The sequence below is a fragment of the Castor canadensis genome, chromosome 15, assembly GCF_047511655.1.
Source record: "Castor canadensis chromosome 15, mCasCan1.hap1v2, whole genome shotgun sequence".
In the NCBI taxonomy this organism is placed as follows: domain Eukaryota; kingdom Metazoa; phylum Chordata; class Mammalia; order Rodentia; family Castoridae; genus Castor; species Castor canadensis.
This window is the reverse complement of record NC_133400.1, coordinates 11913100-11933102: the sequence shown is the minus strand read 5'-3', so window position 1 is coordinate 11933102 and position 20003 is coordinate 11913100. Positions and strand designations below refer to the sequence as shown.

The following is a 20003-nucleotide window of genomic DNA, read 5'->3' as shown; positions in this document are numbered from 1 at the left end:
GGTGCTCTTAAAATAAATAGGGAGAGGATCAGAATACCATTGTAATGTTCCAGATGATAGGGAACACTTTCTTTAGTTTTGTAGAATTTCTCAATTTTTATTTAGTGAGCATTTCTTATTTGAGGATTGAAAAAAAAAAAAAAACATATCCTGAAAAAGAAAACAGTGGACCACCTCCTAGGCTCCAAGGCAGAATGGGTCAGAGGCAGGCTGCTGTAGCAGGACCTGGAGGAACAGGCAGGGACAGGAACTGCCCTAGGGCTCACCAGGGCTCACAGCCCCCAACCCCAAGCCGCCAGCAAGAAAAGCAAATTTCCCAAATATGGTCAGCAGCCTGCCACCGGCAATCATAAGGGGAGGGGCACCAGACCCACCCTCCCACAGTGACCCCACAACACAGAGCTGGCCAGGTCCCTTAGCACCAGCCCTGGTGACCACAGGAAGTGCCAGTAGAGTGAGTCACAGAAAATTCCCCTTTAGCCAAGTCAGAGGGGGCTGGGAGTGTAGATGGAGGGGACTGCCCCTCAGAGGTCCCTCACCTCTTAGGATTGTAGCCCAGGGCAGGCTGGCAAGAGAGGCCCCACTGGGCAGAGCCAGGCACTCAGGCAGGCCAGGAAGGGGCAAAGGCAGAGAGGCTGCAGGGCTCTGCTGAGAGCAAGGTCCAGCAAGGGAGAAGGAGAAGAGCTCTCTGGCCCAGGTGAGCCACCAGGCCTCTGGGGCTGCCAGCCCCACCCATAATGTTATGAGCTTACTGAGCTGCATAAGCAGCCAAGTGTGGCTGCAACCGTATAGTCTGGAGCAGCCAGAGCCAGGCTGGGAAGCACTTCTTGGCTAGGGCTGGGCACATGGAACCAAGCAACTGGCACTAGGAGCGCCTCTGCTTACGTCATCTGGTATAGTCTGGCCCAGATCTTGGCAGCCTCTCCCCTGCCCAGTCCTAGGCACTGCTGGTGCCCGACCTACTGACTGCTCCAGATGGCCAAGCACCATCCTTTCAGCCTCTCTGCCTGCCCAGCTACTCCTCAAGGCCAAACAGCAGTTCAATCCAGACTTAGGTCCTACTCTCCCTCCCACAGATGTGTGACCTTGGGCAAGTCCCTCCACCTCTGAACAACCAGATCCTCTCTGCCAAGATGACAGCCGTGGTTTCATAGTTCTTTTGTTTAACAAGAGATTCTTGCCTGGCTCTGCTCTTCCCCAACCTTCTAGAAACAATGTAGGACTAAGCCCAACAAGGCCCCTGTCAGCATGGGGTTTACACTGTAGTTGGGGCAGAAAGACAACAATTTGTTGTGGCTGGGGTGTAGCTCAGTAATACAGCACTTGCCTGGCAGACGTGAGGTCCTGGATTCAATTTCCGGCACTTAAAAAAATTTTGTCATGATGGGAAAAAAGTGTGGTGCCAAAAATAATGTGAGACAAGGCCTCAGTATACATGGCCTCCCTGAGAAAATGTCCCTGGTGACTCACACCAGGGAAGAACATGGAGGCAGAGGAAAGGCATGAATGAAGGTGCTGGAGCACAGGCAAGGACAGAGGGAGACAGTTTGTGACCCTAGAGTGTTAGGGATGCTGCAGGATCTTGTGGGATGATGATGTATGGATGGCTCAATAAATGTCATCCAAACAATAGCTTCCCATGCCCAGAGAGGCCCAAGTGAGGAAAAGTCCATAACACCCTGAGCATTCCTCCTCTGGACATGCTCCCAGCCACTCAATCTTCTCCTTGGGACCCTGCATTTGGAAGATTAAGGGACTTTATGTCATGATCCAAACAGGAGAGAGAGCCCACAAAGTCCTCTTTCCTAGCCTCCCTCACTGCTGGACACAGTCATATGATCCACACTAGGTCAATTATGTACTTCCACCCCCAGCTTACAAGGGGTACAATTAGGACTTTGGAGAGGTATACAGCCTGGATACCACTGCCAGTCCAGGCAGAGGCTGTTGGCCATCCATATCCAAGGCACCACAGAGGCTGTCTGACTTGCCTATATCTGGCCACCTCACTCTCCCCTCTAGGAACCCTTCTATTGTGTCCTACTTTTCTTTCAGGGCACATTAGGACATCAACCTCCTCCAGGAAGTCTTAGTGACTTCTCAGGGCACCCACTTGCCCTTTCCCCCACCCCACAGTACTGACTACCATATCTTATCTGTTCAATTCATGCCCCTGACTCCTGTATGGGAGGTATAAGATGTACCATAGCAACTGCCTGCTGAGTGGGCAGGGCCAAAAGAACCCCCTACAACCAGGTCTACTTTAAATATCCTGATTGTTGCACATGGGAGCCAACAGGGATCCCTCATAGGCCCTGCCTGGCTCTGAGAATGGCCTTCATTGTGTCGTCCCAGGGCCTGTCGAGGCACCAGACCCACCAGGTGGAGAGGTCCTTAGCTGGAGAGCAGCAGAGGGAACACTGCAGCTGTCTGATGATTATCTGTGTATTCTCACCTCTATCAGCTGCCTCCAGAAGTGCTACAAGAACTGTGGGTATCCCCAAAATCTGACTCTGGGGGAGGTTGCAAGCTGGTAGCATGGAGGGACAAGGGGAGAAGGCACTGCAGCTTCTCTAAAGAGCCTTCAAGCAGGGCCAGCCTGGGCCGACTGTGAAGGACACAGCAGTACCACTGACTACAGAACCCTCTGCAGGCAGACCTGGCTCCATGTCTGTTCTACACTAGCTCACCCAGCAAGCACATTCTTAGTGCCTACAAGTCAGCCCAAGGTGGGAGCCAGGGGAGCAGACAAGAAAACAGGCAATATGACACAGCTGATAGGTCCCTAACAATAACAAGGACAGTGCATTTACTCCAGGACAGAGGTTGAACGCATTCTTTCACTGTGATCATCACTGGTGGTGGAGTGGTGGTGGAATACCTACCTCACAAGTGTAAGACCCTGAGTTCAAGCCCTGGTGCCACAAAAACAAGAACAAGAACAAAACCAACCAACCAACCAAACAAACAAACAAAAAACCCTATTCACTGGTACTACAACTAAGAGTCAGGAAATACAGATAAAATGATCTTAGGAGACACTAGGATTACCTCAATCTTACAGATGGGGAAACTGAATAAAGCTCAGAGCAGGTACTGACTTGCCCTGGGTCACAGAGGTGGGAAGAAGTGGAGGCAGATTTGGGGCTGTGAGATAGTGGAGCTGGGGATTCCTGGGGCAATGCTTAGGTTCACAGAATTCAAGAATGGAAGTTTTAACAGGCTTTTTCTACCCTTTCTTGTCCCAACCCCCAACACACACATGCAGGCACCAACCTGAAGCACAGAGCCTCATAGATGGTAGGCGCTTGAAACACTGGCCCCTTTATACGCAGAACCACTGCAAACATGGGTCAAGTTTATTTTTGGGATATTCTGTTTGCTTGTCCCAAAGAGCCCCCAGTGGCAAATGGATATAGGCCCAATGAGTATATGCCCAACTGACAGTTCCCACATTCCCTCTTCACTAATGCCTGGGGATACAACCAGGGGGGCAAGCAGCCGCTCTACCTTGCCCTGACCAAGATCTAATGGGCCTCTGAGGGACAGTACCTCTTCCTTCCCTATCCAAATGTTCAGGGTGGAACTCTGGGACAAGCTGGCCTTAGCAACATTCCCTCTCCTGCACCTAAAACTACCAGTACAACTGAGCAGCCAGAGTCTGAGCTCAAGTCCTTGGTGCTTGGCTGGCAGAGAGCAAGAGTGTACCTAAGCCATCCCAAGGGGAGCACATGTCCTGCCCTGCCTGCCTCAAGAGTGTGTGAGGCCTCGGGACACAGTAAGAGCAATGTGCAGGTCCTCAGCCCCACGCCTGATACTCAGTAGCCAGAGGAAAGGTCTGCAGAAAGAAGGAATGGAAAGTCACCTGTGGGGTGGCCACTGTCAAGGGATTTCCCTGCAAACACAGCCTGCTCTTGGCTGCAGCAGCAATGGCAGATGTGTCCAGGGTCAGCTATGGGCCTGAACCATGCCCCCGCCCAACTCCTGCCAAGGTGTCACAGGCACTGCCCTGGGAAGGCTGGGCAGAGGAAATGGCATGAAGAGGACCCTTGTGGTTTAGGACATGGCACCTACTGACCCCAACACACCTTGGAGGGAGAGCAGGGACTACCCACAACAGTCCTTTCCTGGTCCTTAGGCCCTAACAAAGAATTTGAGGAGTCTCTTGAGTGGACTGGCTTAAGTTCACTTTTGTGATTTGGTGTCTCATAAAAAATCTTAGCATGAGGCTAACCCTTTGCTTGGGGGGCAGCACTGGGCTAGAATAGGGATAAACCCTCATCTCCAACATTCTGAAGGTGTCCAGAGTGTAGAGGCAGAAGGGACATCAGGGACTTCATTCAGTACAAGACCTTGGTTTCTCCCCCTGGAGCTTTGCCATTCTCCAATTCTAAGTGATAACTGACAGCATGCCAAAATGCAGTGCCACCTGCCTGAGCAGGAACAGAGGAACCTCACAAAAAGTTAGGTTCTCCAGCTTAAAAACCAGCCCAACCCCTGGTTTCTGGTGTGCTCTGTGGGGATGGGCCCTGCCCCTCTACCCTCTGAACTCTTCCCACCCAGGCTTGACCTGTGCCACACTCCTCATCTAGAAGGGGGAAAAAGAGGACAACAAGACAAAGATGGAATCAGAGGCTCTTCCCAGTGCTCAAAAGACCAGATGGAGGGCAGTGCCCCAGGCCTGGGAGTGAGACAACCCTGCAGTCCCTTATCTGGGGCCCTAAGGACTCCCAGGAAGAAAGGCCAGCCAGGTGTCATTGCTAGAAAATAATCCCCATCACTCAATTCCACTCCCCTCACCTTAAGTCTAACTCTAATACTGCCTCTTCCAGGATGCCTTCCAGGGAGCATGCTTCCCCTTCTGGCTGCCTCAACTGACTGTGGGCTCCTGGGAGGGCTGGGAAGGGAGCTACGCAGATCCAGGAGAAGAGGGTGGTAGTACCTCCTGAAAGAACAATGGCTGCTAGGAGAGGGCCACAAAGGCACAATTTTGGAACTAGAGGGGTTCCACCAAGTTGGCAGCCCAAGAAGAACTGGAAGCCCCTCAAGGTCCAGAGTTCTCCCATCCCAGACAGGCAGTGAGGGTACATATGGTACAGCACGTGGACATCAGGTTCTAGACTCAGTCCTTTGGTTGTTTCTGTCTGTGCCGCAGTCTCTCCATCTGTACCATCCACATAACTGGAGTGGAGGCAGCAGCTGTCTCAAGAAGGCACTGCCTGTGCAGACAGGATGTGCTGGTGGCACTGCCCTAACTTAAATCTCTTGACTAGACCTAGGAAGATGGTGCCAGCTTACAGAACTCACACTCCTGCTCAGAACAAACCAATAGTAGTCAGAAGCTCCAGTCCTCCTCCCTATAACTGAAGGTGACTTTCCTGGCAGAACCTGCAACTGCCCTGCCCAGCCTCCACTCAGCTCCCACTGTACTTCTTTCTTGCCCAGGGCGGGTGGGAGGTGAGTGCTAGTGCCAGGAGGGTGTGCCAGCAGCTCCTCCCCAAGGGCTCTCTGCCCTACAGGCTCCACCTGTACCCTTGCCCTGATCTTCCAGGAACCCACACCTGCTCTTCTGACCCAGCAGCCCTCCACCTGCACTATCCAGCTAGGGGTGGGGGTGTTCCTCAGTTCAGGATGATATGAAACCTCCTCACATGGCTGAAATTGGCCAGAAGAGAGGATTCATGGTCATTCTGTGAAGGTGACCAAAGCCATAGCAAACCTCAGCTCAGAAGAGCCTCCAGGCTAGATCTTTCCTCACCACAGGAGTGGAGAAAGGAAACCAAGTGCTCCCAAGAGTCACATGGGAGCCTTATGGAGGGAAAAGGAGATAGCTGCTGCCCCCAGTCAGGGATTCTCAAACCCAACATCTTCTCAGGCCCTAACCCACCCTGGCTCCCCGCCTACCCACAGCCTTCAGCAAATCTCAGCTTCCCAGACCCTCAAACATCGCCCTGGGTTCAGTCTCACTAAACAGCTAGCAGGGGCTGTGGAGGCAGCCCTTCCCCTATCCCCGGTCCCAAATTGGACTTCTTATCTTTGTGGGCAGCCAGGTCAGGAGGTTCCCCAACACCCCAAAGCCTCCATGTCTACTACAGTGCACAACCAGACCTCAGGCTCCTCCCGTGACTCTCTGCGAGTCCAGCGGCGAGGCAGAGGTGCGGTCCTGGACTCCGCTGCTAGGATCCCGCTTCTACAGCGGTTTAGCAAGCGGGCATATAAAGACCCAGGCGCACCGCCCCCGCTCCCGGAATCCAGCCCCAGCGGGCGAGGGTGAATCATTAACACGCTCGGCACTAGTGCTCCGGCCACGCACTAGACAGCGGGGCCCTCAACTCGGAGCCTGGGGGCAATGGACAGCCTTCCACTCCAAACAACAGATGGACAGACACGGCACCACCCGCCTGGGTGCTCACCTTCACGACCTCAAGGGACCCTCCGACCCTTCGAGGAAACTGAGGCTTATAGGCAGGGCACAGAGGCCCAAGGTCACAAAGCAGCCGGCGGCCGACAGGGGTAGAGCAGGCCATCTGCCAGCAACTTTCCCTGATCCAGGAACTTTCCTGCCGGCCAGCGGCCCTACACCCGACGCTTCCGACCCCCACGGGGAAGGCTGTCCCTGGGATCCCCCGTAGACCCTGCCTCCCGGGGCCTGACCAGCACAGGAGGTCCCGGATCCCGGCCCGGGCGCGCCCCTGCGGAGCCTCAGGCGGCCGGCTGTTCCCAGGACCCACAGGTCCGGCAGGAAATGCCACTGGCTTAACCCCTTCCAGCTCGGACGTGGGCAAGCAAGGGCGGCCGCCTTGAAGCCCTCTCAAGAGCCGGGTTGGACACAGGGACCCCGCCCCACCATGAGGAGCCGACCCCCAGGCCACGCCTAACGCACTCACCAGGTAGTTCATGGTGTCCCACCGGCCTGAGGCCTGGATTCCCAGGGTCGCACACCGAGTCACCCGGGCGGCGCGTACTCGGGGCTCCGAGCGTGCCGTAGCTGCCCGGGCCCCGATCCTGGTCAGACTGTCTCAATCGCAGTCACCGCCGCCCAGAGCCAGTCCCACCTCGCTCCGCCAGCCACTGCCGCAGCTGGACTGGCCCAGTTCGGCTCCCGGCATGCCCGGCCTCACACGCCCATTGGCTGTCACGGCTCCCCATGCAAATGAGCCGCTTGCCCAGGGGGCGCGGGCGCGTAGACACACACCCGCCCAGTGGGACAGCCCCTTTCAACTGGCTCAAGGTCTCTGCCGAAGGCCTGGCTTCAAGCCTACTGAACGGAATATCCCTTTTCATCCAAATATACGTCCTTGTCTCCCACAGAGGGCGAGAACGCGCTCTTCTAAGGTCTACGCAAACACTTCCACTTTTGGAAAGACTGGATTGCCTTCTCCACTGCCCTGGGCAGGCTGCAGTCCCCTCCTCCATCACCCCAGACACCAGCCTCAAGTGGATTTTGCCTTCACCATCTATCAATCCCTGACCATTCCACGAGTGTTCACCTGGTCATCTGAATCAGACCTGAATTTAGAGGGAAAGGGAGGGGGCGTGTCCCAGCGTGCAGTAAAAGAATACCCACTGCACAACTGTGGACAGGCCTACTGTGTAAGGACCCCAGGAAATGAAAAAAAAGCAGGAAGGTCGGCCAGCTACAGCATGACCTGACGCTTTTTACAGGCAGCTCCTCCCCTCCCCCCTGCATTCCTCCAGAACTTTGGGGATTCCAGCTGTTCCCCTGAAGCCCAAGGGAAGCAGAGCTAGGACTCATCCTGTCCTACCCGGAAAAGCGCCTCTGGCCCTAGAATAAGGAACTCAGGAATGAGGGGCTATCTCCCACCCTTTCCACTGGGCGAAGTTGAGGCTTCCTGAAGCAGTCATCATTCTCCTGTTGGGGTCTAAGTTTTGCCCTAGCAGACCTACCCCCATCTCCTCCCATTTCTGAGTCAGCTCTGTCCAAGCCTAAAACCTGTACCCTCCAGGACCTGCTGTTTCAGCAACCTGTATGTGTGTGCTCGAATGAGAGAGAAGAAAAAATCACCCTAGGGACACAGTGGAGAAAGCCCTGGCTTTCCTGAGTTCCTTTCTTGCTAAGTTTGCAGATCCATGACTGTTACCCCATGCAGTGAAATCAAGGTGCCAGAGTCCTTAAGCACACTTCAGGCAGGTACAGAGGTCTGCAGGGAAAACTGGAATGAAACCTGTTCAGACCAGACAGGACCCTCAGCAGTCAATAATCCTGAGGTCCTCGATAAGCACAATCAGCAAACAGGGCCAGGGAAGTAGAGAGGTACACCTGGCTTCATCCAGCAGAGAACTCTCAGGAATGTCCTATACACAAGTCCAAGGGAGCCCTACATTGTCTCTCCACCTGTCAGGCACTTGCCACCCATGGCTCAGCCCACAGCCCTGGCCAGATGTGCCTCCAGGAGCAAGCTCGCCCCTTCTCTGGGCTTCTTTCTCATCTGCAAAATGCAGGGGCTGGAGTAGTCCTCAAGTCCTCACAAGTTTGCTGCTCACAAGTCCTCTGGAGAGATGGTTAAAATATATTCCTAGATTGCAACCCTTCTGAAAAGCAGGACATCTGGGGCACAAGTGGTAAAGGGTCTGCCTAGCAACTGTGAAGCCCTGAGTTCAAACCCCAGTACAAGGGGTGTGTGTGTGTGTGTGTGTGTGTGTGTGTGTGTGTGTGTGTGTGTGTTGGGGTGGTGCTGGGCATCTGCATTTCCCCCAGGCTCTGGCTTAGAAATCACGGCCAGAACTCACAAAATGCAGGATGGGTAAGGGGCAGTGACCTGGAGTCCTTGAGAAGAATGGGGCAACCAAAACCACTCCCCTCCTCTACTGAACACTGTCATGTTCAACAGAGCCCACTTCCCAACAGAAGAGGAGCCAGCTCTCAAAGCACTACCCAGAACATCCCCTCCTGCGGTCCCCAGGCACTGTGTCCTTGTTGAGACCTTGCCCCCCCCCCCACTCCCACCACTCCCAGCCACTCTTCAGCCTGGAGGGGCTGCCATCTAAGGCTCCAGAGAGCAGGTATGAACCCGCTAGACCATGCACAAGAGTCTGTCTGACTGTGCTGGGGGAGGAAGGGAGTCCTCAGCTTGTCCCTGGGTCCCTACTTCTGAGGGGAAGGACAGGGACCCAAAAGGCACTGGCCCCTACTCTTTCCTAGCTGGCCGAAGGAGGCTGCTATAGGAGGCAGCCAGCTGGGAACGGGAGGATGGGAAACCCTCCTGTTTCAGGAGCTGGATTCAAATGGCACTGGGGGTGGGGCTACTGGTGGGAGGGGGAGTAAGTGGGGGAGGGGAACAGGGTTCAGGCTCAGGCATTTCAAAAATTTGCTCCTTTCCCACTTAACCACCCCCTCCAGCCTGTGCCTCCCAGAAAGGCAGTTCCACTTTGGAAACAAGGCCCCAGGATTGACACCCTTCTGTGTTGGGGGGGTGCCCCCCAAGGCTAGTGGGAGGGGCACCCACTAGGTAGGCTCTGGCTAAGGAATAAGGAAGACAGACCCTCACCCACCCCATGCCAGCTTCCCAGGCCCTGCAACTGCCAAGGAGAGGTGACAGGGATGCAGCCCCACACTCCCAGGCACACCCTCTGCCCTGGCCCTGTGCCAGATGTGCTCAGTCTACGTCCACAGCTGTCCTGCACAACAAACTTCAGCCTTGTTCCCAATTTACAGATGATGAGACTGAGATCCTTTACAGGTTGTTGCACCATCCCATGCATTCCTAGGCACAGAGGGATGGAGCTGACAGCTAGGGATGAAAGACAGTGGAGTTGCCACTCTACTCTGTGGCAGGAAGGGAACCTAGGAAGGGGGTTCTTCAGATTGAAGCCTGCCAAAAGGTAGAAACTTCTCAGGCAGCTGAGATCCAAGCTCCCCTCCCCCAGATAATACTCAGTCAGCACTAGGGGCCAGCATACCCTATCCCACTAAAGTTTAGCCCTGCTTGTGAGAAGGAGGTGCAGTGAATGTCCATTGATTGAGTGGAACCTCAGAGGTGACGCTGGTAGGAAGGGCTGACCTGGGCAAGGAAATCTGAGGCTGCTCCAGTTCAGGAACAGAGGTTGTTAAGTGTGCACCTGAGAGCACACACAGGTGCACATGCACCATGGGACTGGCAGAAAGGGGAGAAGCCCCAGTTGAGGAGCTAGAAGAGTATATTGTGGGGGGGTGGGGATAGCCAGGCAGCAGTGCCCCACTTTCCAGGACAGTTGTCAGTCATCCTGGGAGTGGCCTGGCACTTCCGACCAGGCTGAGGATGAGCCTACAGGCTGGGTGGATGTCACCAACCCCTGGGGCCTGGAGTAGTCATTTGTGCAGGGAATGTGGTAGGGCATTAAAAAAGTGTCCCCTCATACTGGACCATAAATGGGAGAAAAGCCTGGGGTAGGGTTTGCGCTCTCTGGGCTTTCTGAGCCTTAGCTTCAGTGAAAACCCAACACACAAAAGAACTATTCTTGCTTGATGCCTAACAATGTCCACTGCAGCATTTACAACAGAAAAAAGGGGAGGGGCATACCATAAATTCCCAACCCTAGGTGGCTAGTGAGAGAAACCAAGCCCCTCAAGGAAGACTGAATAGCTGTAAAGAAAGACACTTTCAAAGACCAAAATAATCCAAGAAAATGCTTACGACGAAATCAGGTGAAAAGAGCAGGTTTAAAATGACTTGACACAGAGCCCCTTCTCCTTCTGAAGTCTTGGCTTTCCTAGTAGCACTGGAGTGGGCTGGACAGTTAGCTGATGGTTGGCTCTGGGAGGGGCAGCAGGAAAGGATTTCCTGAGGCCGGAGGTTAAGTGCTGCAAGTCCCAGGGACAGGAAGGCACGATATCTATGGAGGGTCCAGGGAGTTGTCACCTCCCTCCTGGGCTGTCCACTCCTCGGTGGCAAGTTCAAAACCTGGGTGAGAGTAGAGGGACCCTTGGGGATAGCACAAGCCTGGTTGTTACTACATCAGTCAGTCCTTGATGCTGCCCTAGAGAGCAGGATGGAAATACCACTACCAAGTGTCTCAGAGGACGGCGCCTGAACCAGGTCCCATCATCAGGAAGTGGCAGAGCTCTCATATCCATAACTGCACACACAGCCAACAACCCAGGCATGTCTCTCCTCTGCACCCCAGATGATCCTAGCCAGCAGAGTGTGCACTCTTAGGGCCGGTGGTGGAGCTGCCAGTCAGCCACATTCCCATCACCTTGGCTCTCCAAGCTGAAGTAGTCAATGAGACAGTTATTTGTTATTATAGTGGTGGCTCTGGAGGAAAGTGGGTGGGGCCCTATAGCCTGGAGCCAAATTCCTCCTGGCCAGTCATGCCCTTCAGCATCCCTCAGGCCAACCCCCAAAGAGCTGGATGCCAGGGGAAGTAGAGGGTATTGGGCAAAGTCCCTAGGTGAAGGGACACAGCCCAGGAGCTGCCAGGTACAATCTAACTGCACTGTGGATCTATGTCTGGGTCTCCGTGAATCCAGTGCCCCACAAAGCTCTCCCTTATCCCTTCAGGTATGCTCCAAGAGCAACGACTCTCCCAATTTTCATTGCTTTTCTAATGTAGAGCTCAATGAGCAGTGGTTGCACCTGCAGGAAGCTAGATGCCTGTCTCAGAAAGAGGTCTTCAGGGGCCCAGCTGAAGGGCCAGCAAGGCAGAAAGACGCTGTCCACCCTTCTCTCCCCTCTAGTAGAGGCCTCCCTGGACTGGATGACTGCAGCCTAGGGCGCCTGCCCTCCCTGCTGACTCTGGGATCCTGCTTCTGCATCCTGACCTCCTAAATACTTTGCGGGAGGAGTCAGGCTGGCAGAAGAAAACAGTCAGGGAAGAGAGGGACAAAGGGGAAGGAGGGCTGGGGAGGTTGGGGGATAGGTCCCTGTCCTCAGGGAGAAAGCTCAGCTGCTGGTGGCTGCCCTGCTCCTGACTGACAGGCTGGGTGGGCAGGGATATAGGGTGTGGTCAAGAAGCCTCCCCAGCTGGGCCATCTGCTCTTGCCTCTCCCATGGCAACCAGCCCTAGCAGATCAGACAGAGGGGGGTGACTTCACATACCATCTGCTGCCCATCCCCTGGCCACTTCCACCAAACACAGGTACCCACAACCAGATACCCACAAATGGGCAGAGCAATGTTGCTAGTGTTGTTGGTCGGTGGGTTATGGGGCCAGTAGGTTCACAGGAGGGGAAGTGGGGGCAATGGGAGAAGGGTACAGGAAAGAATGGGTAAGAGAAGTGCCCTCCTTGGACAGTAATGTGACCATCCCACCTGAGCCTGCTCCAGCCTACAGAGCAGGGTTCTGTTTGCTCCAAGAGATCCAGGCCAAAGTGTTGCTCAGGATCAGCCTACATGGACAGGAGCAGACATTACGATTCCACTGTACTTCTCAGAGCCTCAGTTTGCACATCTGTTAAATGTAATCCCTGCCAGCAGCCATGCCCATCCCCAGGCCCTGAGACTGATGGCACATGCAGGCTGTACAGCACAGAGGGCACCCTGGTGTTGCACTGCAAGCAGCACCTCTGCACTCTCTGCAACATCACACATTGAGTCCTACACAGCCACTAGGGCACACCCTCCCCTGGACTACACCATAAGCAGTAAGTGTACTTCTCTAAGCCTTTGTCCTCTCCCTACCCCCTTAACAAAGACACCTTATCTTCAGGTGCCTGGAGATTCTCCCACCTTCCCAAACCTCATCTGAAGTTCTAGGGCAAAAATCCTTCCTTGGAGCTGATTGCCTGAGGATTCACAGCCATTGCTGGGGGTGGGCAGGTTCTCCTCTAGCCCCACCATGTAGGGGTGGCTGGTTATGGGATCTACCTCTGTCATTAACACCTATAACAGTCCCCTCCTTACACTTGGACTGTAGGGGAATACTGGGGCACAAACAGATAATCACACCTTTCTGTGGTGACAAGGCCTCTGAGGGAGAACAAAGCAGACAGCAAAGTGTGGGGAAGAGCTGTTTTATACAAGGTGCTTGAGGGGTGGGTGGGGGGGGCTCTCTGGGAGGTGGCAATTGAGCACATGCACATGTGAATCTTTTGTGACGCTCATTATGCAGAAAAACTAACTGTAAAGATTGGTAAAAATAGCACAAGCAAGCTCTCTTCTTTAAGTGTGAAGAGTTGGAGCAGCAGCAGAGAGGCCTCTGGGGCTAGGCATCCATGGAGTAGCCCTTGACAACTTCTCCCCAGGCTTCTTGAGAGCTTGGGGCTCCCAGAGTTGAAGCAGTAGTGGCTAGAGTGTCTGCTTGGTGGGGTGTCTTGGTGGAGGGCCAGTCTGAGATGGGGAGGGAGAGAGGGACACAGTCAGCTCTCAGGCCAGGTTCCATCCTCTCTCATTTCTGCTTTCCTTGTAGCCCTCAAGCCAAGACCTCTGGCCCTGGGAAAAACAAAGGTAAATCAAAGCCTAAGGGTACATAACCTGCCAGGTGACCTGGGAAGAAGGAATTCCGACTCTAGACACCCAAAGAGGAGTATGAACAGGCAGGAGTGTGGCCACACCACTTTCTGAGCAAGCATGTAACTTTGGTAGATCTAGGATTTGGGGGCACCAACAGATAACTTTCTGGGCACACTCCAGAGCTACATGATCATGTTATCATAAATCACTTTATAAAATACCCAAACAGAGCATTATATCAACAATTCAGCAATGTTCTTAAAAACACACAGCACATAAAAGCTATAGCCAGCTATCCATCAGCAGAATGGCTAAATGCACTGTGCTATATTTAAAAGTGGAATACTACTCCCCATGTGGATAACAATCTCAAAACTGCTAAGCTCAATAAAAGAGCCAGATACAGAAGACTGTGGAACCTACTGTGCCTTACCACTTACTTACATAGTTCAAGAATAGGCAAGTCGACGGGCAGGAGCGGGCTGGGTAGAAAAAAAAAGCCAACAAAAAAAACCAGGCAAGTCGAAGCCAGTCAGAGAAATCAGAATGGTGGCTGCCTTACATGGGTTAGGGGCACTTGACTGCAAAGGGGCTTTTGAGAACTTTTCTTAGTTGATGGAGACATTCATTATTGATTTTGATGGAGTTCCATATTTGCTAAAACTCACCCCATATCATTGACATCTATACATTTCATAATATGTAAAAATCTACCTAAGAGTCTCAACAATTAAAAACACAGAACAAAAAGATGCATGGCATTATATACTGTTTTGGAAAAACAAAACAAAACAGTCTTAAACCCACCATGTTACTCTTTTTGCCCTCAGCGAGCTTAAAAGTCAAATTTCTTAACATTTTTAAAAATTATCTTTATCTTAAAATTCTTTAAATTTTTGGTGCAAGTGGGGTTTGAACTCAGGGCTTCACACTTGCAAAGCAGGCACTCTTATTGCTTGAGCCACACCTCTAACCCCAGAGTTAAATTTCTTAGCTTAGGGTTTCTGGAACAATTTTCTCTCCTTCCTCACATATTACATAGTTTTGAATCTTTTGATGATCCCAGATTATTTGTATCTTCCATTGTAACCTGCTTCTTGGAATGTGGCAGGGTTTAAATAACAAATTAAAATTACTGAAAAGCCCCCTTAACCTTTAATCCCCCTAGAAAAGAAATTAACTTTAGAGCTGAAACTTGTGACCACCTCTCCTGCCAGAGTGAGCACCCTTCAGCACTTCTGCTGAGGTCCCCAGCTGTCCCCAGCTCTTTTTCCTGGAGAGAGGGAGGCAGTGCCCCAATGAACAGTAGGTAAGAGTAAGATAAAGAACAATGGCCAGGAAAGCAAGCAGTCATGATAAAGCTAAGTAAGGGCTTGGAAGTGGGAGATCTGCAGGGGCCACCCACCCTTTAACTCACTTTCCTGAAGGTACCATGATCCATGGGGTGGGATGGGGGCCCTGTCTGCCCCTTGCTGGCCCAAGCTGCTACAGATCACACCTGAGGACAAACCTGCACCACTCCAACAGCTTCTACTACTTGCAACCCTGCCCTGTTCCTGGGAGTAAGATTGCATGGTCTCCACTTGGTCTGGGATGGGGGTGGGGGGATGCTGGTGGCCTCACTATCTGCCACTCTTGTCACTGGGGTGAGGACAATGACCTGCCCATCCAAGGTTTAAGACAGAGTCTCACAAGCTCTGTCAGGGCAAGGAATGGGCCAGGGTCAACCCACCCTTAAGGCCATGACAGGAACTACATTGACCATGAAGAAAAAGCCATTGGAGGCAGACTGGACAAGCCACAGAAAATCAGGGGAGTTAGGGGAGCAATCAGGGTAGAAGCCCCTCCTTACTGTGTTATGCAGGAGTCAGGAAAGGGTTCTTGGTCACTGTACCAGCTAACAGTGGCAGGAAAGGGTGGCACTCTCACAGCAGCAGCCACTACAACAGCCCCTTACTAACAGTTTCCTGGATCCTTCACCAAGTTCTCTCCAAACTCCAGAGTGGATGAGGAAACTGAGGCACATCAAGATTCTATAGCTCCCTCAAGAGCCAGCACTGTTCATTCTAGAGTCCTTGACCTTGGCCTACCAATACTCGGAACCTGGAGCAGCCTCTCTGGGACCCCTTTTTAGCTTTCTTGAGACACTGATGCCAGGCTTGTATAGGGAGGCAACTAGCTTGCCTGTGCAGGCTCTGCATGCTCAGCAGGCAGCCAGGGACAATGAGCAATGAGGCAAAGACAGTGAGGAGCCAGGTGGTCATGGGCCACTGATAAAGCCTGTAGTCTTGGAGAGAGCCTGACAGTAACCAAATACCCCACCTTTAAATGCAATCACGAATGGGGGCCAGGTGGGCATCCCAGAGCCAGTGCTGCCTGGACAAGCAGGAATGACCTGGTGAAGGGGGCAGAGGGCTGGGGATTAGTTCCTGCAAAGGGAGGGGCAGGCAGAGCCAAGGCCCTATGGCAGGAGAGGCATGGGATGGGCTCTGGAGACTGAGCTGAGGACTTTGGACTTGAACACTGCCACTCCTATCATATCCTCTTGTGTCCCTTGTATGAAATGCTAGTTGGCTACTGCCTTGGCTGCCCCAACCAACCAGCTGTGAGCCCCAGGGAAGACCCTTTGTGGCTCCTTGGCCAGTTCTCCTCACAGCACCAGCTGGCCCAGAGCCAGGCACAGAGGGAGCCCTAGGATCACTGGTGGAGGTTCAACGAGGTGCCAAGCATAGTCCACTGATCTCTACTGACTACTGCTGGGGTCAATCAAGGCTAGACTGACACTGCTGCTCAACCCTGGGCAAGCTGCCTGGACTTTCTGAGCCTGAGCTGCCTATTTCCCATGGGCACTAACAGTGTTACACACGTGTGAGTCCCTGGGTTTGATCCCCAGCAAAAAAAAAAAAAAGAAAAAAAAGGTGGGGGCAGAGGCTTATACAAAGTTACTCTTGGAAAGCCACAAGCAGAGGGTCAGACTCTCAGCAGATTTGAACTCTGTCAACAACTCAACAGGCTGCAGCCCCCACAATTAGAGAGGTTATGCAGGATGGTGGTCACTTTATGGCTTTGGATCTTGCCGGGCTTGGTTCCCACCATGCCCTACTTCTCACTTGCCATGTGAGTGTGGCCCTCCAACCTGGGAGGCCCACGCCCAGCACTCAGAACACACTCCATGCAGGTCAGCATCTATGCTCCTTCAAAGGACCTATCCCTCAATAAAAGAACACAGCAGAGGCTGGAGGATGCACCCCCATTTCACAGACAGGAAACGCAGAAACACACAGTGGGGCAGGGGGTTTCTATGTGAGCTGGTTTCTCCCTTGACAGTGCCCGGGCAGCAGCATCTTGCCACTCCCGAGTATGATCCCATGTCAATGCTGGCCAAGGTCTGAAGTGGGAAAATGACAACTGGGAGGGAAAAGAAAGGCCCAGGGCACTGGACAGCCATGACCAGGAGGAAGGCGGATGTCAGAAAACAAACCTGAGCACTGTTCTTATCTCCCAGCAGAGGAAGGAGAGGAAGGAGCACTGAACAGAGAGCCAGCCTTCCTCTCGCTAAGCCCCAGAAGACCCCAGGGAGTTGTACCCAGTTCAACCTTGCCCATCCCAACTTCCTCTCTTCCTACTGTCACCTCTCATTCGTTCTGAAGTATCTTATAATTTCTGTGGGCCAAAGTGCCTGCGTCAGCCCCATCCAGGAAAAGACTGCCGAAATGAATGGGTATGCTTAAAACCCAAACATGTCCCTGAGCCCCACATGGGCAGTCACCATACTGGTTCCAAAAGCAAGGATAGGGCAGTCAGTGCAGGCTTGAAGTCTCCTCAGCACATGAAAGCAATTTTCTGTTCCAAAAATGAACTCCTCCTAGTTCCACCACCTCACACACTACTCAAGGTCCCAGGAGAGAGCCAGGTAATCTGACAGCCCAGCTACCCCCTGCAGAATTCCTGAGAGCTGTGGCTACAATCAGGAGAATGGAAAAGTGACCATCTGGCTCTCGTGGGGACAGACTAGCAAACCTCAGCCTCAGGTCTCTACAGTGATTCCTCTATCCAAGTACCACCCATCTGTCTAGTTACAGATGGGTCCACTGAGGGACAAAGCTGAGGGCAGCTGCCCAAAATACTATGAGGTAAATAGTCTGCATGCCAGCTTAGACTCCACGTCCAGAGCTCTGCCCTGTTACAATCAAACCAAACCAAACACGGGCCTCCCAAATAGAGGTCCATCTGGGTTCTGATGTGGCCAGAGTGGCATTCCTGTTCATTACTGCCCTGGAGACCCTGGCCCTCCAGCAGGCTCAGAGGGTCAACCTCATCCCTCTGATGGTGTCCTGATTCCTTGGGCCAGAGAAGAACCAATACAAAGCCTTGCAGAAAAGCAGTGCTGAAGGGAAGAGGGGCCTGGCACACATTTTCGGTTTTTTCTTTCTAGAGATGAGACAATTATGCACTGAACCAGAACTGATGGGGGGGTGGAGGTTCACATCCACACCGCCTGGAAGCTCTAATTTTTTCATCTGTAACTCTGCATTAGTGCTTCTGGAGGCGGGCAGGAGCGGGGATCTTTAATTCTGTAATAACGATGCTTTGCACTTACGCAGCATCTCCCCTCCAGATCTCCACACATGCTATGATAATTAAGAGTCCACTTGCCCTGCCAGAAAAACCCGACTCTGTTTCATTGAAAGGATGGGGTCCTCCCTAGGTGAGGAGCAGTTCCAGAAGCCAGGCCAGGCTGGACAGGGCTCTGGCTCACTGCCCTTCCTGTTAGGGGGAAAAGCCCCTGACTCAGCAAAGAAATAATGGCTGCAGGCCACAGTGCTGCTGTGTAAATACTGGCCCTTCGGTCAGAATGCAGCATGTAGTCTCCCACCTCAGTCTGTGCATCTGTAAAGTGGGCTGCGGCCTGTACCTAAGGTCTGGTCACCTCACATAGGAAGGATCACTTGCCCTCAGGAATTGAGACTCAGACACTCAGAGATGCCAGGCCCAAGTGTGGAGCTATGAGCTGAGACTACCCAAGTCTGCTGCGGGGCTAGGAAGAGGGGGTGTCAGGCAGAGAAGAAGCCCCCATAGGTAGGAGGGGACAAGCTGCTGGCTCTAGGGCCTAGGGGACTCAGTGAGGGGGCAAAACTTCCCAGAAAGTGCATCAGTCGTTGGAGTGGGGCCACTGTTCCAGCCCCACAAGCTGTCTTGGGGGAGGGGTGTCTAAAGGAACAGGATAGACCCTGCCCCAGGCCTGGCAATCCTGGTGAGGACCCAGGAGCACAATAGGACAGCTATCTGAGGGAGTTTTCTGGGACACAGCGCAGACCTCCCACCCCTCAATCGGTCCAGCCGACTTGGACATGGGTTTCCGGGAGTGCCAGAGACCTCTTCCCAGTAGGCTTGGCCATCCTGGAGGGGAGAGTCCCAGGAGACAGCGTGGACTCCCGCCTGGCCCAGCTGTCAAAGGGGCTTTCAGGGGGGCCAACAAAGACCCCTAGCCGACCCGGCGGTCCTAGGGAGTTCCCAGAGGGGTCAGAAGACCCCCTACCCCCGACACACACCCCGCCGTCGACCCGGTCTCCTGGAAGGATGGAAAGGCAAGCGACAAGAGAGGCCGGTTTGGGGGAGAGGCCCCCAACCTGTACCTCCCCTCACCTGAGAAAGACCAGGTGGGGCGACCCCCAGCCCGGCAGCCCCGTGGCACTAGGCCTGCAGCGGGCGGCGCGGGGTCGCGGCCGGGCCGGGGGCCGCAGACCTGGGGTCCCGGGCGGCGTCTGTACTCACCGGCACGGACATTTTGGCCGCCGCTCCGGGGGCCCGGTGGGCAGCTCCGCGGGCGGGCTTGGGGCTTGAGGCTCGGGGCTCTGGGCTCGGTGTACCCGCGCCACTCACAGCCCCCGGGCGCGGGGAGCCGGCGCTCTGGCGGCTGCCCTCAGGCTGCTGCGCGCTCCCGGCGGCCGGACCGTCCGGCCGCTCCACCGCGCCGCGCATGCGCCGGCCATGCCGCCCCTCCCCCTCCCGTCTGCTCCGCCGCGGGCCGCGTTAAAGGCGAGGACCCCGGACCCTGGCATTTTTCTGTCGGCCCAACGCGGCGTGGAGGTTCTGTTCCCGCACCTTGCCTATCTTTTAAGGGCCACCTCCAGACACACCATTAGATGATTCCATCCGGTCCGCCCATCCGGTACTGGAGGCCAGAACCACCTCCACCCCCCCTCCCCCTACATGGCACGTCCCTCGGTGCTTGGCTCCTGCCGCGTGGCTCTGGCCGGGCTCCCACACCCCGCGTCCCGGCGCAGACCGGGGAGGGGCTCGGCACGGATGAAGGAGATCGCAGGTCAGCTGAATATGGGTCCAGAGCACCTCTGCTCTCCCTAAACTGAGAGATCCTCGGTACCCCGCCCCCACGGCGCTGCCCAGGGCTCCTCTATCCCCAAGGAAGGGGAGTCCTCTATTCCCTCTGTGCTGCCTGGCCCGTTCTTGGGTCCCCCTGTCCGGGAGAGCTGCATTGGTTTTAGGGAGGATCCCGTCTCTCGGTAACCAACTTCCCTCCTCCGCTCCTGGGGCCACCCACAGCCTTCCCAAGCGTGGCGGAACGGCCATTCAGACGCTGAAAGACAGCAT

General features: G+C 54.2%; 1 protein-coding gene across 5 annotated transcripts in view; it reads right to left on the bottom strand.

Moving 5' to 3' along the window:
- The window catches only part of Bcar1 (BCAR1 scaffold protein, Cas family member), a 35982-nt gene extending 16005 nt beyond the window's left edge, over nucleotides 1-19977 (bottom strand). For 2 of the 5 annotated variants that reach the window (XM_020160183.2, XM_020160185.2), the window contains exon 1: nucleotides 19167-19388. In XM_020160183.2, coding sequence (XP_020015772.2) covers nucleotides 19167-19373 — 207 coding nt within the window. In that variant the 5' untranslated portion in view covers nucleotides 19374-19388. Of the gene's footprint in view, nucleotides 1-6413; nucleotides 6862-6887; nucleotides 8858-19166; nucleotides 19389-19496 lie in introns of those variants that run through there. The other 3 variants (XM_074055650.1, XM_020160184.2, XM_074055649.1) reach the window with 3 other exon arrangements.
- Between the last annotated feature and the right edge of the window lie 26 nt (nucleotides 19978-20003).